At 39.0% G+C, this 26,511-nt stretch overlaps 1 protein-coding gene across 1 annotated transcript in view; it reads right to left on the reverse strand.

Annotated features, from left to right (window-relative positions):
* Positions 1-17,321, reverse strand: part of cpa6 (carboxypeptidase A6) — a 40,602-nt gene extending 23,281 nt beyond the window's left edge. Inside the window, exons 1-2 of the mRNA XM_066720781.1 lie at positions 16,919-17,321; positions 1,765-1,840 (exon numbers count right to left, since the gene is read on the reverse strand). Of these exons, the coding sequence (XP_066576878.1) occupies positions 1,765-1,840; positions 16,919-17,073 (231 nt within the window). The 5' untranslated portion in view covers positions 17,074-17,321. The remainder of the gene's footprint in view (positions 1-1,764; positions 1,841-16,918) is intronic.
* Positions 17,322-26,511: the final 9,190 nt, after the last annotated feature.

Below are 26,511 nucleotides of genomic sequence, written 5' to 3' on the forward strand. Positions count from 1 at the left end.
GAGTGACTGAAAAGGAGATGTTTGTCCCAGCTCTTGAACCTGGGCCCGTACGATTCACAGCTGCTACAGTACAGCCTACAGCTGTGCAGCTGTGTGTTTGATATCCAAACCTCAACTCTAGTCAAGTGCTCCCTTGACAGTGGCAGCTTATTTAGTTATTTATTTCTATTCTTCCTTCTTGATTAATTTTTCTTGTCTCACTAAAATACGTTTGTGTTCAAAAGAAAGCAGAAGATACCCAACATTGCTTTGTAATTACTCCCAAATGAGACCAAACTTAACAACAAATGTATGGCACTTCAACAAAACAACAGCTGTCTCCATTTTTTCTCTAGCTTTTGATAGGTTTTATAATTCATGTTTGTCATTTGCATGGTATAAAATATATAACATGGTTTCTTACACTACTAAGACATGAAAAAGTTTCCGTACTTGGACAACCTGTACTGATCAGAATAAATTAATATAAACAAGGATCTGTCTTTGCTGATGAGATGGGAGGCCAGTCCTGGATTAATAAGGTCTCCAACCTAAGATTTCAGGCTGCGGATTTTGTTTCGTTTTTTTGTGTGTTTCCCCTCTCAGAGCTCAAAGTAATGACCCCCAACCGGTACAGATAAAAGTTTTCTGTAGCTCCTTTCCACAACGCAACACTGACCTGTCTAAAATAATCAGTACGATTCAGTAACTGGGATGCTTAAATGCCTAACTTAGCTACAAGCAACTACACAAGAACAGAGCAATCTCCTACTGTTTTCTACTTTTCTACAATTTGATAGAATTGGAAAACATATCTTGAGATAAGGCAACCTCTATTGTAGCCTGCCCAAACTCTGAAAGGTATCACAAGTTTACTTTTCTTCTGTCTCATTGGAGTGTACCTGGATATGATAGAGAATGCCAGGAATGCAGACAGTGATCACTGGGGGCTGACATCAATAGAATAGGTCTTGGAAACATGGCTTTGTTACTTTATTTCAGTTTCAGAGTGAGCATATTTACAATCGGTCATTGTTCCATTTTAGAATCATCTTTAAGCATTCTCTGTAGTCTAACACTATGTATTGAGTAGAAACCCCTTTTAACTGATTGAAGTTGTTGCACAAGGTTTTATGGGTTTTGGTTTATTGAGAGTAGTTTTTTTTAAACTTAATTTCTGCACCCTTCTAATCTTCTCTAATCCATGTTGCTGGTCCAGGCGTGTCCCTGCATCTTTCAATAGAGGCCAACCCTTCCATTGCTATGCCCAAATCAGAGGCAATAATCATGGAGAAAAGGGTGCAAATCCTCATGACTTCCAAACATGATTTACTGGCATGTTGCATCATTGTTAATTTCTGTCTTGGCTCTCTATAATCATTTTGGCAGTGCTACACTAAGTGTTTAAATGCTATATTGTAAACATAATATCATGATTTTCAAGTAGATCATCACATAATGGTCGTAAAAAGGTCAAATTGCCATGCACATGAAACAGCCTCTTTTCAGAAGTAAAGGAGAGGGCACATTCTGTATTGGACTAATACCTGGCTTTAAAATATACATGATAATGGGACCAGTCTTTCCCAAATCTCTGTAATCTAGGTTTGACATTTTAATCCCAAATGTGTCATAATTTAGTTTTCTTGGAAGTAAAACTAAACCAGGGACAATGAACTTGATTATAAAGCCAAACACTGAAAAAAATAAATCAAAATCTAAGTCAATTATAAGGCTTGTTCTAAGCTGGTATAATACCCCCCCCCCCCAAGGTAAAATACATACCTTTAACTTTTCAAAGAGGCTCTTCAGAACTTCAACTTCTGCATTTTTTTGTGGAGTCACTCTAATAACTTGATCCCTGCAGGAAAAGAAGTTAAAATTGAACAACAGTCATTTCGTAATGCATTATTTTCATAAATAGTTAAATGAACTAAAAGTGTGAAATCTGAGGTTTAACAATCCCAGCATTTTTCAAACCAGTGAGTATGTGGTTCTGCATAATTTGCAAAGAACAGATGGGTGTCGGTGTACAGTTTGAAGAAGAGAAAGCTCTCCTATTAAACATTAGATTCCTTAAAATATTCATTTGTGGTTTATTCAGATGTCGGATTTAAATACTGACACATTTTTAAGCGTTATAACAGAACCACTGTGTTTTACACCATTTTATGAAGTTCAACAGACTCATAAACATTCAATTTATGTAAATACTTTCGTGAGAACACATTCATTGCACCGCCTTTATTGTGGTATTCCACCTATTTATATAAAAAACATAAACAAACAAATACAGTGCTAATGTTACTGTGGAGTAAATTACCTGTTCAATTTAGTTTTAAATTTAGTTTTAGGTTTAAGGAGCTTAACCAGTGATGTAAGCCTGCATCTAATAAGGCAACACAAGATGTAAAAAAAACTTATAGTTACTCCTAAGAAAAAAATTATGGAAACTTGAACACGGGTGTAACATCACAAAACACTTCAGGGAAGGGGACAAAAAAGGCATTTCTCACTTAAACAGCTATTTGACAAAGCCCTCTGGGTTAATAAATACTGATTGGACCCAACAAAACACCGGACATTCACTCAGCGTTGTTTATTTGATAAATTAACTTATCACAGTGAAAATCTTAACATAAAAATGAAACATTTCTTATTCTTTCAGGCCAGACCACAGCCACATGTTCTCTGGAATTTAGACTGTTAGAAGAAAGCTGTGGAAATGCAGGAGAGCACTCTGATTATTTGCTGCTAGCCTGGATAAAATAATACATAACAATAAAATAAATACAAAGCACTCTACAAAGCAGTTTAAAGTACTATATTTTTACATTTTATTCTGCTGGGTGAGATATGATACCATCCATCTTAAAAAACCAAAACCAAAAACGTATTTGTCCCAGTAAACACCACCACAACAAAATATGCCTTTATGTGCACCCCACATGGTGCTATGACTATTTAAGTAATGTTCCTGGAATTTCTTTCTTCATTGTTAACATCTTGACATTTTACACTTAAAACTTCTTAAATCCACAGCAAAGAGCTCTTCCAGATGGCAATTTGGATGGATTTGTTCTGATCAACTTCAGAGAAGAAAAAACAAATAAATCAGTCTATCTATAAGTTCTTGGTTTCGACTTCTGTACGCTACCACTTAGGTCCCTGTGTCTGTGTCCATGGCTGCAGGAAGCAAAATCAAGAAGGAGTAGTTCTGTCAACTGGCCAGTGAAGGCAAAGGTACCTAACATAAGCCAAGGTCAAGTAGACTATCTAACTGTGCACTTTGTGTAAATACAAAATGCAGCATGAAACTTGAACCAAAGTTTATGGAGAACATTAGCTTTTTACTGTGTTGTGTCCTCCTACTTCAAACGAGATGATGCCTTTAAATACCTCTTTAAATGTAAGAGTAGCATGTCTGATTTCTTCCTTTATGAAACTAAATGCATGTGTTGGCAGCTGTCTTTAATCTTCATGCCGCCGTTGGGGATTTTTGTTGGTGCTTTTGTGGGTAAAATCAAAAACGATGCGTTCAAATTTCTCCCTTTGAGTTCAGATTATGTCCATAGTATTTTATATACTTTTCAAGCAGGAAAGCTCAATGACTTTTTGTGTTGCAACCTGGGGTCAAATTTACGATCTCAATTGTACTCATGACAGCTAGTCAAATACCAGTCACATGACATCAGGGTAGCCACAGCAAAGACAAAGAGTAGAACAGACAATAACCCACTATATATTAAACAGATGATTTGTCTATTTTTTTTTTTGTGTAACTTAATGTTTTGCCTTTTTTGTGAAAAAGAACAAATACTTTAATAAGGATGCAAACTGCAGAATGTGTTAATTGTACGTGGACTCAGCTTACCAAGAAAATCAGGAATAGTAGCCAGGTATTAATAGATGAGACACTGTATGAAAAACATATCTCAATGTGTTTTATTGAATAAATACAATGAAATGTATATTTACAATCGCTTCCTATACACATTACAGATGAACAGGGCTGGTAATAAAACGTGCCCTCAAACCAAGTCTTAATATTATTGCATGCCAACTTCTGAGATCATTATTACAGGGATTTAAAGCTCACAATAACTAATAGTTGCAGCCTCCACAGAACTATATCCTAATCTGGAGATTTCTTACAAGGTTATTACTTCGGCTATTTCTCACAGAAACTGGCTATCTAGTTTTACAAGGATACTGAAGTTTGCACGGGATACAGGGATTTCCCTGATTTATATTACTGAATTAGGGTTTGGTGGAAATATTTCCGATCTAGAATGAGGTCCAAACTGGATTTCGGTGTAAAATCCCCTTTACAGCTATAGTAAAAATTCCACAATTCATATTACAGAAGGACATCCAAGCAGTTAATTGTCTCCATTTGCTAAGGCAGCAGGTTTTTAGCTTTTCATACCCACAGCACAACTATCTCAGCGTGTCTCTGTAGGTACTTCTAATTACATTTCTTGACTTGGATCACTTCACTTTAAGGGTTTAGAATACTTGGAGTAGATTCAATCTGTTTAGCCTCATGGCATTGGTGTTTTTGTTTTTTTTGGTTATGTCAATGACAAAATATTTAGGTCTTTCCGAAGCAATATGGAATTACCAATATTTTGTTGCATCTATATTTTCTGTTTAAATATAATCTTATGTTACTGGTGAAGACACATTTGGCTGTTGTTTAACTTGTATTCACAGAGTTGGACTTCCTTTCTTGTCCTTTGTCTTGTAAAAATAAGTAATATGATCAGTTTGTTTCCAGCTGGGGTACACTCCTTTGGGACTGGTAGGCAGTCATGTGATGCAATGTTTAGGTTTGCCACTGATGGGATCAAGTAATCAGAGCCCTGCATCTTTAACCTCCAGTAACAGTGTGCAGCTCTTTCTACATTCTGTTGGTGGCAGAACAACAATTCTTTAATCTTTGTGGTAAATAATTTAACATCTGTCTCCTGAAAATAAAGAGCCCATAAATATGAATGAAGCGTTTTATATGCTTTAAGTAACCACATCAGCAATTAAATTTAAGGGTTTTGGATGGGAAGAGACACACTGAAAGGGAGGTTTATAGTCCCCAAGGGAAAACTCGCACCTGGGAATTAATGACTTCAACAAGACAGCTCATTACGTATCTCAACATGTGGCAGGCTTTGCAAAAACCTAGATCTATGAGTATGTATGGAACCTTCTAACCAAACCAAAAGAATTGTGTTCCCCTTTGTTTTGGCACATACAGCCTGGCTTCGTTTCAAACTGTCATGTAGTGGTTCCTATATAACACTGCACTTTCTATTGTTTCAAATGCAATGGCATTCCCTGCCTTGTCGAGGTTTCTGCACAAGCCTGCACAAGTGGTGAGAAAAGGATAGAGTATTGATTTGTATATATCCCAGCCTACCTATGTTACGAACAGCTCTGAATAACATCAAATACTACAAATGGTTCAGAAGGTCTTAAAGTACCCAACACTATGAACATACTTGCACAGCATTTAATGAGTGAATTCACATTTTTTGAAATGCAGTAGTGCAGTACAGTATGATAATTACCATATTCATTTAAGGATTTATACTAATACCATTCGTGCTGAGTCAGATTTAACAGCAGGAAGATCGTAGTGGTGCAGAATGAAAGCAGGAGGAACTGGTTGATTTGTCCTAATTGAGACAGGCTGCAATCAGCAGGTATTAGCTTGACTTTGATCCTGAGCCAGAGGGAGGGGGGGCTGTTATAATTACCAGGTGGGCACTGTCTGTACAGTCAAAACTACAAATATTCACATTAAACATGTGGGGTCCACTACGAAGGAAAACACTGATTGGAAATGAGAACATTTAGTGCCATATATTTAACATTCATAACATTTTGATCACAACCACTACATGTACCCTTTAATTAACAGTCAGCCTGAAACACAAGGGCTATGTTTTTTTCATAGTTTTTTTCTTGTCGTTGTTTTTTACCGATTACACAATTAGGACAGTTTGAGTAGCAAAATAAAAACAAATAAATAAAGCAAAATAAAATAGGTTCGCAAGCTTGAAAAAAGAAGTAATATTCATGTTTCACCCCTTGAATAAACAACTAATACTGTGATCTTTACATACAAAACCAGTTACTGTAGGTCGTACTAAGCTGTACGAAACTAGGAGGTTATCCAAAGAAAAATAACATTTCTCACTTAAAAAATTATAAAATAAACTACAAACCACAACACATTTAACAGGCCTTTCTGGCTATAAGAGGGATCTACATTACTGTCAATCTATTTAATCAGTCGCAGAAACATAGTCCTGTCTTTACAACCAAACATGGCCCTATAAGGATTGTACCATTTCAGTAACATTTGGTACAAAGGCCTAATTTCTGTAAAACTGCAGGCAGTGTATCAACTGTCAGTTCCTTTCCAGACATGATGTCATGTGTCTTAAGTCTTAATGTCATTTAATCATGAACCTATCAAATTGACTGACTTCAGGTTATGACGTCATAAACCTTTATAGTTCACTCCAAAAGCATTGATTTCAATTGCTGTGGATTATGATCTTGTTCCTAGCTTCTTTATTCCAGAACTTATGGAACCACTGCGTCTGAAATTCTAATACAATCTGCCTTTTCTTTTTTGCAAAATAATGTTATCCAGAATTAACAGGATAGAAAAGTTTTAAGTTAGAATGGTTTCACCCAAGGACCCTATTGCACCTCACTAGTTTCTAGACTACTTTCTGCTAACATGAGGATTTGCACACCATGATTCATCGCTGCTGATGTGGAGATTAATTAATGTTAATCACATTGTGTTAATCACAATGCTGTGCAGAACTGGAGATGTTTCCTCCTCTCAGTCTTGCTTGTGTAATGGAACTTGATTACGTCTGTTAACTTCTGATCTTTACCTTCACTGATATTTATTGTGAAAAAAAAGATCACCACATTAATCACTTGCAAAGGCAGTGAAGACATGCATCTGTCATTATATGACTTGTACAGGCTCCTTCCCTTTGACAAACGGTTCTGTGGGGCATAACAGATGCAATGGGGGTTTAAGTGGAATAGTAAAGCAATAATAGATCTATTTCATAAAACTATCCTCTGGCAATATACTTCCTCAAAGAAGGCCCTAGTGTACATCTTGAAGCTTAAAAACACAAACAGTTGCCTGATATTTGTTTTTTTATTTTTCATAGCCTCAGCAAAAACAATTCTTAGTTGTATATGAAAAGGGATTTGCCTGTGTTAAAATGAATTAGAGAGCTTTTTTCTGTAATATTACATATTAAAAGATCATTCAAAGGATCTGGTTTTAGGCAACATGAATGCATCAGGAAATGCCAGCAGGTGGAGAAAGAACTCAGAATAAAAGAACAAACACACACACACACACATAACCATGATAGGGAAAAAAAAAGACACGTCTGACTATGATATGTTAAGAGAGCAGGGGCAGGTTTATTATATAATAATGTAAATATTAAAGAAAGAACGTTTGCAAGAAAGTACTTGTTAAAATATTCTACATCATCTCATATGTCAGTATTCACATAATGGATCTCAGCTCTCAGAGAAATCAGTTGAACATAAATCAGCTAATAAAGCATCTACTTTCAGACTTCTGTTTTCCACAGCGGTGTTGAACCTTGATATGTTTAAATCTGTACACATCTACAGTTGCTTTCAGAATATGGGGAGCTGATTTTGCTCTTGAACGCAAAAATCACCCTGAACATGTGCCGGTGCAACTCGCACTGTAAACCTCACACTGTATAATTCCTAGCCAGCAGCTATTAATTCATGTGGTTGATAAAAGTAATATATAAACAAGTCTGGCTTATGCAAAATATGGTAATGAGCTAAGGATGTGCCAAACCACGCTAATTTGAAAATACTATTCATTAAAATAGTATAAAGATTTCATTATATATATATATCTTCAAAAAAAGGGGCAATCTGCAGAGATCACTTTGATCACCTATGCTGGTTTGTATGAATTGGCTAATGCACAGTACTGTATGTGTGTTCACAAGGTAAAAAGTTACTTTTCATCCCAGTACAATCTACACAAAGTAATTTGTACTGATTTTATGTGTTACACTCAATTTCCACATTGCAATAATAACCACACACCCACAAAAAATACATATACACTAACCTAAAGGATTATTAGGAACATCTGTTCAATTTCTCATTAATGCAGTTATCTAACCAACCAATCACATGGCAGTTGCTTCAATGCATTTAGGGGTGTGGTCCTGGTCAAGACAATCTCCTGAACTCCAAACTGAATGTCTGAATGGGAAAGAAAGGTGATTTAAGCAATTTTGAGCGTGGCATGGTTGTTGGTGCCAGACGGGCCGGTCTGAGTATTTCACAATCTGCTCAGTTACTGGGATTTTCACGCACAACCATTTCTAGGGTTTACAAAGAATGGTGTGAAAAGGGAAAAACATCCAGTATGCGGCAGTCCTGTGGGCGAAAATGCCTTGTTGATGCTAGAGGTCAGAGGAGAATGGGCCGACTGATTCAAGCTGATAGAAGAGCAACTTTGACTGAAATAACCACTCGTTACAACCGAGGTATGCAGCAAAGCATTTGTGAAGCCACAACACGTACAACCTTGAGGCAGATGGGCTACAACAGCAGAAGACCCCACCGGGTACCACTCATCTCCACTACAAATAGGAAAAAGAGGCTACAATTTGCACAAGCTCACCAAAATTGGACAGTTGAAGACTGGAAAAATGTTGCCTGGTCTGATGAGTCTCGATTTCTGTGGAGACATTCAGATGGTAGAGTCAGAATTTGGCGTAAACAGAATGAGAACATGGATCCATCATGCCTTGTTACCACTGTGCAGGCTGGTGGTGGTGGTGTAATGGTGTGGGGGATGTTTTCTTGGCACACTTTAGGCCCCTTAGTGCCAATTGGGCATGGTTTAAATGCCACGGCCTACCCGAGCATTGTTTCTGACCATGTCCATCCCTTTATGACCACCATGTACCCATCCTCTGATGGCTACTTCCAGCAGGATAATGCACCATGTCACAAAGGTCGAATCATTTCAAATTGGTTTCTTGAACATGACAACGAGTTCACTGCACTAAACTGGCCCCCACAGTCACCAGATCTCAACCCAATAGAGCATCTTTGGGATGTGGTGGAACGGCAGCTTCGTGCCCTGGATGTGCATCCCACAAATCTCCATCAACTGCAAGATGCTATCCTATCAATATGGGCCAACATTTCTAAAGAATGCTTTCAGCACCTTGTTGAATCAATGGCACGTAGAATTAAGGCAGTTATGAAGGCGAAAGGGGGTCAAACAGAGTATTAGTATGGTGTTCCTAATAATCCTTTAGGTGAGTGTATGTATATATGTATATATATATAATATATTACAGTGAGGGAAAAAAGTATTTGATCCCCTGCTGATTTTGTACGTTTGCCCACTGACAAAGAAATGATCAGTCTATAATTTTAATGGTAGGTGTATTTTAACAGTGAGAGACAGAATAACAACCAAACAATCCAGAAAAACACATTTCAAAAAAGTTATAAATTGATTTGCATGTTAATGAGGGAAATAAGTATTTGACCCCTTCGACTTAGTACTTGGTGGCAAAACCCTTGTTGGCAATCACAGAGGTCAGACGTTTCTTGTAGTTGGCCACCAGGTTTGCACACATCTCAGGAGGGATTTTGTCCCACTCCTCTTTGCAGATCCTCTCCAAGTCATTAAGGTTTCGAGGCTGACGTTTGGCAACTCGAACCTTCAGCTCCCTCCACAGATTTTCTATGGGATTAAGGTCTGGAGACTGGCAAGGCCACTCCAGGACCTTAATGTGCTTCTTCTTGAGCCACTCCTTTGTTGCCTTGGCTGTGTGTTTTGGGTCATTGTCATGCTGGAATACCCATCCACGACCCATTTTCAATGCCCTGGCTGAGGGAAGGAGGTTCTCACCCAAGATTTGACCGTACATGGCCCCGTCCATCGTTGTAGAAAAACACCCCCAAAGCATAATGTTTCCACCTCCATGTTTGACGGTGGGGATGGTGTTCTTGGGGTCATTCCTCCTCCTCCAAACACGGCGAGTTGAGTTGATGCCAAAGATCTCGATTTTGGTCTCATCTGACCACAACACTTTCACCCAGTTCTCCTCCGAATCATTCAGATGTTCATTGGCAAACTTCAGACGGGCCTGTACATGTGCTTTCTTGAGCAGGGGGACCTTGCGGGCGCTGCAGGATTTCAGTCCTTCACGGCGTAGTGTGTTACCAATTGTTTTCTTGGTGACTATGGTCGCAGCTGCCTTGAGATCATTTACAAGATCCTCCCGTGTAGTTCTGGGCTGATTCCTCACCGTTCTCATGATCTTTGAAACTCCACGAGGTGAGATCTTGCATGGAGCCCCAGACCGAGGGAGACTGACAGTTATTTTGTGTTTCTTCCATTTGCGAATAATCGCACCAACTGTTGTCACCTTCTCACCAAGCTGCTTGGCGATGGTCTTGTAGCCAATTCCAGCCTTGTGTAGGTCTACAATCTTGTCCCTGACATCCTTGGACAGCTCTTTGATCTTGGCCATGGTGGAGAGTTTGGAATCTGATTGAATCCCTTTAAGAGAGTGCTCCTAATCTCAGCTTGTTACCTGTATAAAAGACACCTGGGAGCCAGAAATCTTGCTGATTGATAGGGGATCAAATACTTATTTCCCTCATTAACATTCAAATCAATTTATAACTTTTTTGAAATGTGTTTTTCTGGATTTCTTTGTTGTTATTCTGTCTCTCACTGTTAAAATACACCTACCATTAAAATTATAGACTGATCATTTCTTTGTCAGTGGGCAAACGTACAAAATCAGCAGGGGATCAAATACTTTTTTCCCTCGCTGTATATATCCATGAAAACATGGTGTATGTTAAAACACCCACAAAAAATATAATTGGTTGTTAATATAATGCAGAAATTGAGTATAATATTTAACATTGTGTGTTTGGGTACCTACAGAAGTGAATGTTTTCATTTCAGTTTGGACAAAACTTGATAAGTAATAATATCTACAAGGAATTATTCTGATCTTTATGGTCATTCTTTTTTTTTTTGTAGGTGGCGCAGTCACTTGCAGTCACAGGAGTGTTGGGACTGTTTATTTTAAACAACCCTTGTTTTGGCAAAAGACAAAACTAATTACTTTGTGTAGTTTGTACTGGAATGGGAAAGCTACTCTTTACCTTGGGAACACACTCACACACACTGTTACATTCATTACTGTGCATTCGCCAATTTGTCTAACTTTAACCTTCAACAATTCATCTGACCTTTGGAGATCAGATGAATACTTTTTAATAGTATTAACCCTCATTGTATTTAAACTGAGGAGATTTACTACTTGAAATATGAATGTGTGCTCATTATCTACCAGCTAAAATCTTAAATATAATTCTACTTTATTTTCTATAATTCACCAGTTTAATTAAATGCAATTGAAATAATACATGACCAGGCAGACATATGTTTCAGAAACACCCCAATGATCACATTGAAAGAGTCTCTCCATCTCGTCATGCTGCTGATGTTCAAATGCATACACATGCACTTCATTTTCTGCGTTGCCTGTGCTAAATTAAAAGTATGTACTACAAGATATAAATAACACTTCCCACTACCACTCATGGTATTAGAAACAAAGCAAACAAAAAAGCAGTTTAAAAACTCAAGCACCTCAAGATACTAAATATAGCCAGATTTCTTATGGCATCAAACAGAAAATGTATGATTATTTATATTCCAATTCAAACATGTTGACATTTACAGTAAATCTATTAGATGAATACCCTAATTTTGCTAAAGAGATTTTAGATTCGAAATGTTAATTTCTCCATTTCTCTTTCATATGCAAAGTAATTGCCTTTTTTTTTTACTCCTTTAACCCTTTATTTTCCCCATAGAAGCATTCTAAAATGAAACATTATATATATATATATATATATATATATATATATATACAGTGGGAAAAAAGTATTTGATCCCCTGCTGATTTTGTACGTTTGCCCACTGACAAAGAAATGATCAGTCTATAATTTTAATGGTAGGTGTATTTTAACAGTGAGAGACAGAATAACAACAAAAAAATCAAGAAAAACGCATTTCAAAAAAGTTATAAATTGATTTGCATGTTAATGAGGGAAATAAGTATTTGACCCCTTCGACTTAGTACTTGGTGGCAAAACCCTTGTTGGCAATTACAGAGGTCAGACGTTTCTTGTAGTTGGCCACCAGGTTGGCACACATCTCAGGAGGGATTTTGTCCCACTCCTCTTTGCAGATCCTCTCCTAGTCATTAAGGTTTCGAGACTGACGTTTGGCAACTCGAACCTTCAGCTCCCTCCTCAGATTTTCTGTGGGATTAAGGTCTGTAGACTGGCTAGGCCACTCCAGGACCTTAATGTGCTTCTTCTTGAGCCACTCCTTTGTTGCCTTGGCTGTGTGTTTTGGGTCATTGTCATGCTGGAATACCCATCCACGACCCATTTTCAATGCCCTGGCTGAGGGAAGGAGGTTCTCACCCAAGATTTGACGGTACATGGCCCCGTCCATCGTCCCTTTGATGCACTGCAGTTGTCCTGTCCCCTTAGCAGAAAAACACCCCCAAAGCATAATGTTTCCACCTCCATGTTTGACGGTGGGGATGGTGTTCTTGGGGTCATTCCTCCTCCTCCAAACACAGCGAGTTGAGTTGATGCCAAAGAGCTCGATTTTGGTCTCATCTGACCACAACACTTTCACCCAGTTCTCCTCTGAATCATTCAGATGTTCTATGGCAAACTTCAGATGGGCCTGTACATGTGCTTTCTTGAGCAGGGGGACCTTGCGGGCGCTGCAGGATTTCAGTCCTTCACGGCGTAGTGTGTTACCAATTGTTTTCTTGGTGACTATGGCCCCAGCTGCCTTGAGATCATTAACAAGATCCTCCCGTGTAGTTCTGGGCTGATTCCTCACCGTTCTCATGATCATTGAAACTCCACGAGGTGAGATCTTGCATGGAGCCCCAGACCGAGGGAGACTGACAGTTATTTTGTGTTTCTTCCATTTGCGAATAATCGCACCAGCTGTTGTCACCTTCTCATCAAGCTGCTTGGCGATGGTCTTGTAGCCCATTCCAGCCTTGTGTAGGTCTACAATCTTGTCCCTGACATCCTTGGACAGCTCTTTGGTCTTGGCCATGGTGGAGAGTTTGGAATCTGATTGATTGATTGCTTCTGTGGACAGGTGTCTTTTATACAGGTAACGAGCTGAGATTAGGAGCTCTCCCTTTAAGAGAGTGCTCCTAATCTCAGCTCGTTACCTGTATAAAGACACCTGGGAGCCAGAAATCTTGCTGATTGATAGGGGATCAAATACTTATTTCCCTCATTAACATGCAAATCAATTTATAACTTTTTTGAAATGCGTTTTTCTGGATTTTTTTGCTGTTATTCTGTCTCTCACTGTTAAAATACACCTACCATTAAAATTATAGACTGATAATTTCTTTGTCAGTGGGCAAACATACAAAATCAGCAGGGGATCAAATACTTTTTTCCCTCACTGTATATATATATATATATATATATATATATATATTTTTTTTTTTAATCTCTATGATAAATATGTCCTGTTTAAACTTTTTGAAATGCTTAATGTAATGTACTGAACAGTTTAATCTCACTTACATACAGAAGAACACAATTTTGGATACCTTTCATCTGCAAAAGGAAATTACAAAATGAATGAGTATTGTAGTGAATGTTGTTCTTGATATCAGCTGCATGGAAGATAGGCTCCAAACTTCCTTTGAGGAGTTAATTGAAGTTTATAAGCCTCATTTGCATGACGTTTGACAGAGTGTCTCCTGGCAAGAAATACAATACGGCCAAGTTGCTTTTGTCCCTCCAAGTTCTATAAAAACACAAATGTTTATTTTCTAACTGTCTGTCTTTCTAAGGAAAATAGACTCTCTGCCACCGGATAAGAAGGATGGTAAATCTTAAGTTTGAAGTTTTACGAAGGTTATATCTTTGCTGCACCATGGTTTTCCAGGTTTTGAATCACAGTTTTCTATACCTCTCCATATTTTACCATGAATTCACTTCACTTTCCCACACTTCACAGCATGTGGAACCATGATATACTACAGTAAACCTGAATAAGGGCAATACAGTCAGTTCTCAAGACACATCTGCCTGTGCTACATTGCAGTAAAAAGCCTATGCCTTATGGAAACCATAATGTTTGCAGTATTAGTTAAATTTTCTGCAAGCATATTTGATTATTTACAATTATTATGTACTTTTATGCTAGTTTGCCACACTTTTTCTCTCTTCAAACAAATTCACACAGTGTGTAAATGAATATATATCCCTCAGTTCCATGTTCCATGCTTGATCAGTGTCTCGTTAGATGTTTTTGTTTTAAAATCTTGATCTCCTTTATGAAAATCTGAAGCATATTTTGCTTTGGAGTTGTAGTCTCTGTGAGTGCATATGTTGTACACATTTTGTTCCACGTTGATACAAGTTTTTCATCTTGGTTTCAGAGACAAAACTTTTTTACAGCTCCACCAGCTAATTTTGCTTTCCAATTCCACTAGTAACATGGACAGTCTGCTCACAATCCTGAAAGTCCTAAATTCCCAATTCAATCATAGTGAAAGCATTGGGTCGGAGGTGTTTTTGTTTGTAGTTAATTGATAATACAAAATGTGTGGCACCAGTGGTTATCCAAAAAACACAAAAATTGTAAAATAACCCACTTTATTGACCTCGGACATAAATGACTGTGGGGATTTTATTCAGGTATTCAAATTCCTGAATGGAATCAGAAAAATAGCCTACACAGCTATTACAAACTCCACAACTTTTAATGACATAAATGGATGTTTTTCTCTTTTAAAATAGTTGGGGGTGTTTGTAAAATCTAACCATATTGGGAAAACGGTTCCACAGGGATATTTCATGAAGTAGTACAGTACACTTTTTGAATAAACACCTAGCAACTACATTTGTAAGGACTGATCTCACCTCATCATATTATCATATTATTTTGAACCTGGGACAGCTCCTCAGAAATCGTAGATACCTACAATCATTCTCTATTGCATACTTTTTTTCCATTAAAAAAGTAAAACATATAAAAACAACAAGGAACTCATAAGCAGGCTTTCATGATCAAAGTTTCTAGTCAATTCTGGTCGGCCACCCCCCCCCCCCCCCCCCAAAAAAAAAAATGTATTCCACTAAACAAATCATCAGTCTTATCATTAAAATGAATTTCCACTCCTGGTCTTCATTTGAACTAATGCTTACCATAAGCCCATTAAACCAAACTTCAACTTAGCGCTAACCCCCAATATTATGCACTTAATATTAGGCATATCAACTCCACCCCTAAATGAAACCCTTGTTTCGTCTAACACTAATCACTTAATTTAGTCTAAGACAAAATTTAGAATCTGTCCCTAACCCCAAATCTACCTTCGACCCCAGAACTTTAATCAAAGGCATGTGTAATAGGCCTCATCGTGTATATGAGCTTATTATGGTGACGCAAACCCTCTCTGACTTCAGTAGAGAGTATCCCCCCCCACATCAGGAGACCGGTCTTTTGGCATGGCGGGTTTGTTGCTCTGCTTTGTGAAATGGTGTGGAGTGGGGGCTCTGACCTGCACATGCTACACATGGAAGATGTGAAGTATACACAAAGGGTGCCCCATGAATGTTTCAGGGACAGTGGCTATATCATTAAAGTCCATTTAGTTAGATGTTATTTGGGCCACCATGAAATGACACCTCTGAGCTCTAATCCAAGCCCCAGCCAAATTCCTAACACTTTGTGGTTAATCCACCCCAACCCGCGCTGCCTAAAATCTAGCCCTTATTCCTTACCTCAACCCAAGTCCACAAAACTCTAACTTTAATCAGACAATCATTGACCTTTTATGAATAGCGCCTGGATTAAATCAAAACTTTGACCCACCAGCTAATATCAAAGTAAAAGCATGTACTTCACAGAAGTTATATTTATGACTGTAGAAGCATCTGACAAGACATTTGACCGCCACTGACTGTGGGTAATAGATGTAATGGGTTGGAGTTTAGTTTTGATCTTGATTATGATATAATGCCACAAATTGTAAAATGATATGTGGAGTGACCTGCTTTGATTAGTGGTGTCGTTAGCTTGCACGCAATTCCCTGTGAATATTCAAAGGGTTTATTTATGACCCTGGCGCCAGTAAAATAGCATCCAAAACGCAATGTGTGTTGCACACAAAAAGATCAAATGAAATATTATTTAAAACTTAATACTTGACACGAAAATGGCGTAAATACTTTTAAACAAATCCCCAAGTGGGACGCAAACATTAATCTGTCATACTACATCGAGAGTTTTTTTCATATTTTTTCAAACAGCTGCAATTTGTTGCTAACGGTATCCAAAATCTGTCCTTTCTTTAATAGTTTCCCACAGAATTTACATCATGACATCCATCATTTGTTACACAGCATATGATATGGGATGACTGAATGAATAGTTATGAAAACAGCCCTTAAATCTGACAAAGCACAGGTTTTTTTGTTACGGGTATCCATCAATAGCTCATAGACTATGCAAGGTCCCTTACTGATGCTTTCATCCCCCATGCAATAATTGAAGACATGAATTGCTACTGCAATATTTAAAACATGAACCAAGCTTTTATTTTGTAATGCCAACGCAAAAAATAAAGCAGTAAAATCATTTACCGCACACTATATCCGACACAAAATGAAAATGTAACAAAATACAAATGCAAATAAGCAAAGCAATCGGGTCATATTTAAAGTTACATATGTTCAAACGTTTTTACATCCAAAGAAACAACAGGGACCCATCACTTACCCCGAGTAGCGGTTATTGTAGAGGTAGGCACCAGCTGGACACAGCAAGATGCTGGAAATGATCACAAAACACAGAACTGATGTTTGAACTTGGTTTTGGCCAGGGATTCCCATACTGCCACAAATAACGCCAGGGCGCCCGACACCACGACTCATAAAGTCCAAGACTGGAGATAAACTTTGAACAAGTCTGTTTCACCTCAATTAGCCTGTGTTCAAGCACAAACCCGGGGGGAGTCTCTCCTGCTCCACAGGTTTGGTGGGACGGAGGCTCCTCTGCGCTCCTGCGCTCTGCTCGCTGCGGCGCTGAGGCGCAGGAGACCGGGCAGCGTGCGGGACGGAGCGGGGCGACTGGCACAGGAGAGGTGCGAGCCTCTGCAAACCTCTGGACACAACGGGCTGAGTCTCCTGCTTTTAAGATGTGCGGGATCACAGTCACATGGCTGGTAACTGGAGATCCTGTGGGCTGCGACTCGGAGAAGGAGGAGCGGTGGGGCAGCAGGACGAGGGGAAGTGCGCAGACCATCCCCAGAGCAGCTGCGGGCAGCGGGTGATGTCGGACAGCAGGTACCGGGCATCCAGCTCAGAAAGCTGCAACCCCCCTCGGTGCCACTCTGAGAAATACTGTAAATACTGTGTAATGTGGATCAGAGCTCTCCAGTTTGGAAACTACTCCCCTTTCCTTAGAAACATACAACAAGAAGAGGAGATTTTCAGAGGGGGGAAAACATTGCACACCCACCCTCTGTCCATTGTTTTTCATAAAAAAGGAAAACAAGGTGTTTCAGTTAACTTTATTTAATTTGCAAGCTACAAACTACCTAGCCTACTACTAAATTAAGTTCCATTACAGTTTGTGATTTTATAAACAATAATACATTATTTATAGTACAGTATTTCTTCAAAATCAAAGTACAAATGTCAGTTTCATATTTTGGTACCTGCACAATACTTTACAAAAACAAACAAACAAACAAATAACCAGTTGTAACATTCCTGACTGGAATACAAATGTAAATGATTCCTACCACAGAATGAAATTGCAGAAACCATCACATAGTTCTTAATAACCCTTTAAAAACTTAAAACTATAAAGAATGATAACATGTTGTAACATATGTATTACACTGTACTGTCTCTACAATCCCTATTATACTATTCAGACTTGGTGTTAGCAGGGATGGGCAATGTTTATGATACATGTATTTAAAATACGTATTTCAAATACAAAATAGTATTTTGTAATTTGTATTTGATAGGGTTGATGGAAATGGCTTCATATTTTGTATCAAAATACTTTAGTGTTTTGTATTGTGTAGTTTAAAAATACTGTAAAATACTTTGTGAGAAGTCTACATATTAGTAGGATCATGATTTTGCATACCATTGCATGAATTACTGCCTGACACACAATTTATTATAATTATGATTAACAATCAAAAGATTAATTACTTAGAAACTAGTTGTTATGAATAAAGGTGCCATCAGTTGTCTTCTTATGAATGACGTGTTTGTCATTGAGTCAGTGTTGCTGATGAAAAGTAGGCCCTTCATTACCAGACAACAAGTAACTAAATTAGGATACAATTATGAGTCATTAGCAAACTGTTAGTTAAACATTAAACTGTTGGTTACTTAAAAAGTAACCTTCATCTGGGTGATCACAGGGATATGTGAATATTTGGTCTGTTATCTGGTTGCATATGTCAGATTTATCACACGACTCGTTAGGCAGAGGAAAGCAGTTGCTATCAAACATTGTCTACTTAATCGGCGGAGTCAGTTTACTGGCGAAGGGAGAGAGCAAATAGGCCGATAGAAGGAAGGTTTGCAAAGTGATTTCATGCTCCCTTGTAGAAGTATTTTTAGTATTTTTAAAATACAAAAATGAAGTAGTTTATTTTGATACATGGTGTAGCTGCTGTATTTTGTAGTTTATTTTGATACTTAAAAGTATGGTATTTGGTATCGTATTTTATAATACATTTTGATGTATCTTTGCCCATGCCTGCCTACATTTGTCAATAAAATTTATTTCAGTGCATAATGTAGCCAAATTACTCGCCATAATACTAAATGTAAACATCGGACCATTCCAAACTTAATCAGTTACTTATCAATAAATAAAACTATCAATGTATTTCTGATTTTGGATATTAATTAATTAATTCTGTAAACTACTATTAATATTAAAAATATTATATTTCATTTCATGTCATTGCAGAAAAGGGATTTGTTCTTAAAGTGCCAGTAACCACAATGTAACAGGGTGGACAGTGACTTTGAGGACGTACAGAAAATAGTCAACTTATAAAAAGTGCAGCATTTAACATAAAAATACTATACATAAGATAACATTTAATTAAGAAAATGTGAGAATTAAAAAATATTTTGAAACAGTTATAATTATATTCCTAATTATTCTTGTTGATGTTGATTGAGCGGCACTTGGGACAGTGCGAAAATGCCTCCCTCCACTGAAATAAAATTGTCTAAAATGTATCAAATTGACTTTGAAGTCTGTCATTATGCTTCTATTATCATGAAGGCATACACACACAGGGATCCTTTTGAAATTTGAGCTAGTGCACATTTTACATACAATATTGATTGATTTACCTTGAGGACAAAAATAACACTTTCGGTGATATTGACCCAGCTACCAGAACCGGGACGGGCTGGTTCCCTATGGGAGGCAGATGTGAGGGTGTCTAGCTGGTCAGTTACGTCTTGTATAATCTTGGTCACATAGGAGTTTATTTGGTTTGATTATATGATTGCTTTATTGGTTTTTGTTTGAGCCCGGTCACTTAATGTAATACATCCATTCATTCCATGCATTCCACCCATTGTGCTCGTTTGGTGTCCAAAACCCTTCAAACAAGATTTATTTCTAGACACAAGAAAAAAATATTTGTGTGATTTTTCTTACACCTATCCCTTGTAGAAATAAGGCATAAACTAATTTATGATGAAACTTCACGTTTTTAATGACTTTATCTTATGTCCATTGCAATGGACTTTGGGTTTCAATGGCCATAGAAATATATATATATATATATATATAATTAGGGATGAGACCGAATAGTCGAAAATATATATAAAATGGGTAAAATCATACAAAATGGAAAGAGGGCGTTACTGTATCTTCAGGCTCACCCGTCTCATTAATTCAAGTGAGCAGCACTAGATGGAGTAAGAATAGGTTCATGCAGAGAGATTCCAATGTAAATGGCCAAATACAATTGTGAAAAGTGAAATGCAAACAAGTATTAAAGTGTATTCATTCTTGTTAAACATTAGGGCTTTCAAAAAAATAAATGTTAATATAAACATGACTGTGTGAGACATGGGGGCGGGGGCAGGTGAGCTGTGACTCAAATGTTTTTTGGGGGGTGCCACCCAGAAAGTTTGGGAACCACTGATCTATGCCATCATCTCAGCTGGCACATACTTGTAAAAGTACTCATATGGGTTCAGGGTTCAGTTTTTTCAAATGATGGGATCTCAGTGTTGACTATTGCAAATGTCACCATTTGATTTAAGCCGGCCTGGAGCCAGAACTGAGGCTCTGGAGCCACTCCAGCACCGGAGCCAGCAAACCTGTAGCATTGCCTACCCTACTGCACAGGACAACATAATTAGTGCTACGTTAACTGAAATGTTTACTACAAAATGAAACCTCACAACAAGTTACAAGAATCGGGGCAGGATGCGCTAGAAAGGCATAAAAAGTATATCCGAGATTTTTGTAAATACAGGCTCGTTCAGATCCGTCCCCACCCTCTCCCCCCACACACAAATAAAATGCAAGGTGTGTAATGAACTGTAAAAAAATACAAAATACAAACCTTTTGAAATTCTCCTTTAAAAATCAGGTTGTGGATACATAGTTGGATGTATTTGTAATCAAACCAGTTCAAGAAAATGGAATAACAAAGATGGAAAACAAGAACCACAATATATATATTTTACTCTTTTATTAGAGATTTGATTTTCCATTTGGTTTTTCTATATATTGCCCCAAACAGGCAATCCACTTCTGCTGCAGGAAACCCCACAGCACAGGCCCATGCGCACGTCTGGTGCCTGGATCTGGGAGGTGCAGCCCACGGAATGGTGGCCAGCAGGGTGTTATGCAGTGCAGAGGCCATCACCAGGAAGCCCTCGCACCCTCTGTCACTCTTGGGGATCACGAATAACGGGAGAAGGGGATCCAAGCGCAGGTAGTGGGAATAAATCAGAAAACTGACTGAGGGTCAGGAATCCGGTGCATGGTACAGTAGGGCTAGGCAAGAGGTGTAGTGGAGTCACAGTCGGCAGGTCAGGCGATCGAACGAACAAGACAATCCAGGAAATCCAAAAGGCGTCATCAAAAGAGAAAGCATGGGTCGAATACACTTGGACTTGGAATAAGGCAGGAGGCTGCTGTCTGCCTCCACATTGAGCTCCAGATCTTCTTCTCCTCCTCCTCCGTGAAGCCCTCCGGCTGAGCCTCCAGCTGCACAGCCTCGGGGATGGAGGAGGGAGGCCAGCAGATGGGCCTGGCCTTGAAGAACAGGAGCATGAGCAGGAGGTTGCTGTCTGCCTCCACAGTGAGGTTGAGATCTTCATCTCCTCCTCCTCCTCCGTGAATCCCTCCGGCTGAGCCTCCAGCTGCACAGCCTCGGGGACGGAGGAGAGAGACCAGCAGATGGGCCTGGCCTTGAAGGAGAGGAGGAAGCTGCTGTCTGCCTCCACAGTGAGGTCGAGATCTTCTTCTCTTCCTCCTCCGTGAAGCCCTCCAGCTGAGCCTCCAGCAGCACAGCCTCGGGGACGGAGGAGAGAGACCAGCAGATGGGCCTGGCCTTGAAGGAGAGGAGCATGAGCAGGAGGTTGCTGTCTGCCTCCACAGTGAGGTCAAGATCTTCTTCTCCTCCTCCTCCGTGAAGCCCTCCGGCTGAGCCTCCAGCTGCACAGCCTCGGGGACGGAGGAGAGAGACCAGCAGATGGGCCTGGCCTTGAAGAACAGGAGCATGAGCAGGAGGTTGCTGTCTGCCTCCACAGTGAGGTTGAGATCTTCATCTCCTCCTCCTCCTCCGTGAATCCCTCCGGCTGAGCCTCCAGCTGCACAGCCTCGGGGACGGAGGAGAGAGACCAGCAGATGGGCCTGGCCTTGAAGGAGAGGAGGAAGCTGCTGTCTGCCTCCACAGTGAGGTCGAGATCTCCTTCTCTTCCTCCTCCGTGAAGCCCTCCGGCTGAGCCTCCAGCAGCACAGCCTCGGGGACGGAGGAGAGAGACCAGCAGATGGGCCTGGCCTTGAAGGAGAGGAGCATGAGCAGGAGGTTGCTGTCTGCCTCCACAGTGAGGTCAAGATCTTCTTCTCCTCCTCCTCCGTGAAGCCCTCCGGCTGAGCCTACAGCTGCACAGCCTCGGGGACGGAGGAGAGAGACCAGCAGATGGGCCTGGCCTTGAAGGAGAGGAAGAAGCTGCTGTCTGCCTCCACATTGAGGTCGAGATGTTCTTCTCTTCCTCCTCCGTGAAGCCCTCCGGCTGAGCCTCCAGCTGCACAGCCTCGGGGACGGAGGAGAGAGGCCAGCAGATGGGCCTGCCCTTGAAGGAGAGGACCATGCCCATTTAACGGTGTTAGTATGGGCGCATTCTGTGGCTCCATCTTCTCCTGGACTTGTACTTGAGTGGAATAGCCAGGGGAGCCAGAGTCAACATTTCCACATCTACAGGAAATTTAAAATCAATCTCCATGGGTTCTTCCTCCATTTCATCGATCTCCATGGGTACTTCTGTAGCCATTTGGGCCTGGCTTTTTTGGAATTGGCCAAAAAAGTCTTTAACTTTCTGTGTTACAAGAACACTACACATCTTGGCGCTCTCTTTAGGTTCTCTGTATGGTCTGGTTAACAATGAGAAGGTGTGTCTCTCTCTGTATTGACTGGTTGACCATTAGAATACACGTGAAGCATTCTAAAGTTGTTGTCATGGATACCACATGTGTCACAATGCGCCATGTTACAGTAAGGCAGTGATGTCACTCTATTTCGCTCTGGCCAATCATAATGCAGGATTTGGACCTTTCCTATCTTCATCTATATGGCATATTAAAACTAAACTGATTTTAACTGTTTGTGCAATATTCATCATTTTCAATATTCCATTTTTAATTGTGAATTTTTTCTTCAACATCCACATTTTCAGTTGATGCTCATACGGGAATGAATCAGCTTAAGTTCCAAGTCATGCTCAATTGTTAGCCTCCATTACAGTCCAGAGAGGAGAGACTATTCACTATAACCCACTGTATTACAACAGCAGGGTACAGCCTCAATTTAGGCCCAAATACCAGCCTGAACCCCAGCCCTAGCCAGTGCCAAAATGTCAAACTGAGCCCATATCAATCTACACCCAATTCAGTTAAACCAGCAGAAAAACAACCCTGACCTTAACGAAAGTCCAAGTGTGCCTTATTGTCATTAACAACGTTGTGCTGCCATTAAAGAGCAGGTTGTCAACCCATCCACCACTCCTTGGCAAGCTCTGTTGCTACTTTCTGATTACATTTCTGGCTACATTTAAAATCAAAACATATTGATCATTTAATAATTGTTGACAAAGTGCTAAAATGTTTGTTTTCAACCTCCAAATAGGTGTCCAATGATTGATAAATAAAGAATTGAATGCTAAATGATTGTACCCTAATTGAAGTAGCTGTTTATTAGGATCATGATTTTGCATACCATTGCATGAATGACTGCCTGACACATAATTTATTATATTTATGATTAACAATCAAATGATTAATTACTTAGAAACTAGTTGCTATGAATAAAGGTGTCATCAGTTCATCATCCTGAACTCCACGAGGTGAGATCTTGCATGGAGCCCCAGACCGAGGGAGACTGACAGTTATTTTGTGTTTCTTTCATTTGCGAATAATCGCACCAACTGTTGTCACCTTCTCACCAAGCTGCTTGGCGATGGTCTTGTAGCCCATTCCAGCCTTGTGTAGGTCTACAATCCCTTTAAGAGAGTGCTCCTAATCTCAGCTCGTTACCTGTATAAAAGACACCTGGGAGCCAGAAATCTTGCTGATTGATAGGGGATCAAATACTTATTTCCCTCATTAACACGCAAATCAATTTATAACTTTTTTGAAATGCGTTTTTCTGGATTTTTTTTTTGTAATTCTGTCTCTCACTTAAAATTTAAATTAAATTAAAATTTCTTTGTCAGTGGGCAAATGTACAAAATCAGCAGGGGATCAAATACTTTTTTCCCCTCACTGTATCCCTTAGCCCTGCTGAGTTGAAGAGTTGAAGCCCCACCTTGCCTATTAAATCCTTGAAATTAAATTAATTAGGCTAATTAGTAATTAGACTGCTTAATTGACCTAATTTAGGTCAATAAGTGCACACATTTGTACTATCTCAATGTATGTATTTCATGTATTGCAAACAAATTTAAATATTAGTTTTATTTCCTCAACATGCATTCTTGTGTCCTTCTTCCTCTTTGGGACATTTGTAGTTGGTTTCACAAACCTTGATTAGCACTTGTTGTCTTTGACTAGCCTTCCTAAATTAACATCTGGCAATCCAAGACCAGTGCTAATCTGAGCCTCTGAAACTAGCCACTGATGTCATAAGACATTTTTTTATTTGGGTTTTACACCTTATATCCTTAGAAGATGGAGTATAATGTCTGGTCCCCACAGAGTTAATGATGCACCCATATAATGATTCTAAAGCTTTCACATAAAACTTACTATGAGTAAATCCTAATTAGCAAGATTTAAATTCAACACTTAGACTGTAATCCATTAATCCATGTAGTGAAGAATTGAATAAGGTGCCAGAACAATAATGTGATTACCCAGTGTTGAGATTCCAGTGTAGTAAGCGCTTAATAAGCCATGTTCGGATATTTGATGAGAGAGACGGCGTCGCTCCAAATTCGCTTAAAGACTACCTTAATTATATATACATACATACAATAACGCAATTTATTTTATAGGTAGAGAATATGATATTTTAAGGTAGTACCTAGAGCCTACCACCTCTTACTTCTTCACAGCACAGGTCTAGTCACACGTCTGCTCAAGCATTGAAATGAAGTACAATCACTTCTGGTTGTTGGGAGGATCGGCAAGCATTTTCTATGTGGCAACCCATTGGAATGGTTTAAAAAGAGAATGGGAGACAAAAATTACATTGAATGGATTCTATCAATGATAAATAGGAAAACCTTGATCTTAAATCAGGATATAACTTTGGGTTCAAAAAGAGCTTGTAGTCATCATGTTGTAGTCATTACATCCAAATTGGGTGAACGGTGTAGGAATTACACCCATTTGTATATATGGTTGCCCCAATTTAAGGGCTCAAAAGTATTTCTACAAACTAACATAATCATTAATTAAATTGTGAGTTTCAAATACTTGGTTGCAAATCCTCTGCAGTCAATGACTGAAGGCAAAACGCCCCCAGGAACAAGCAGGAAGTAAAGACAGCTGCAGTGCAGGCCTGGCAGAGCATCACCAGGGAAGAAACCCAGCATCTGGTGATGTCTATGGGTTCCAGACTTCAGGCAGTCATTGACTGCAAAGGATTTGCAACCACGTATTGAAACTCACGATTTAATTCTTGAATTAGTTTGTCCAGATACTTTTGAGCCCCTAAAATTGGGGGGATCACATATAAAAATGGGTGTAATTCCTACACCGTTCACCCAATTTGGATGTAACTACCCTCAAATTAAAGATGACAGTCTACACTTAAAGCACATCTTGATGCATCTTGAAGCACACATGTTTCCTTTCATATCCATTGTGGTGGCATACTGTAGAAAGCCAAAATGATGACAATTGTGTCACTGTGCAAATATTTATGGACCTAACTGTATTTAAGTTGTTGTGTAAAAATGGTGGAACATACTCAGTGAAATACTACCCATTTCAGTTAGGACACGTATATGTTATGGACGCTCCATGTTTCATTCACTTGTAATTTTTTAACCTTGATCATTTTGGTTCGTGGGATCAACACTCTCAAATGTTGTGGTTTATTTGATTTTTTTCTTTCACATTGAAACAAAGTAATCAGATAACACAGCATTCATGAAAAGCTGTGATAGAAAAAAATATCCCCAAACACATTAAGATTATATTAAAACAAAAACAAACACAGCTTTATCTGTATACACAAAAAACGAAATAAAACAAAACACATGGTTGTAAATGAAATAAAGCATTGAAACAGTGCAACAAAGTACCTAGTAGATCCCTGAGTTAACATGTATTTCATAATCTCGAGAAATGTCTGAAAAAGCTTGTTTTACAATTCAGAACATGTTTTCAGTAGGATGAAAATAAAAAGTACACTAGCATATTTTTAAAATAATTATTCTAGCTCATAGTTAGTGCTGGGTTTGTGGAAGAACCAAAATGTGCTGTATAACTATAGTTTGCACGTCACTTGGTTAGGTTTGCTGATGGCAGTGAATTTAAATGCATTTGTTGTATTTTCCTAGTCCCCCTGAGACCCCTTGTGAGCTCTCCATGGCCCTCTTGGAATTCTACATGGTTTAAATGTTATTTTAAAT

This window comes from Amia ocellicauda, chromosome 2 (genome assembly GCF_036373705.1).
Source record: "Amia ocellicauda isolate fAmiCal2 chromosome 2, fAmiCal2.hap1, whole genome shotgun sequence".
Classification (NCBI taxonomy): Eukaryota; Metazoa; Chordata; class Actinopteri; order Amiiformes; family Amiidae; genus Amia; species Amia ocellicauda.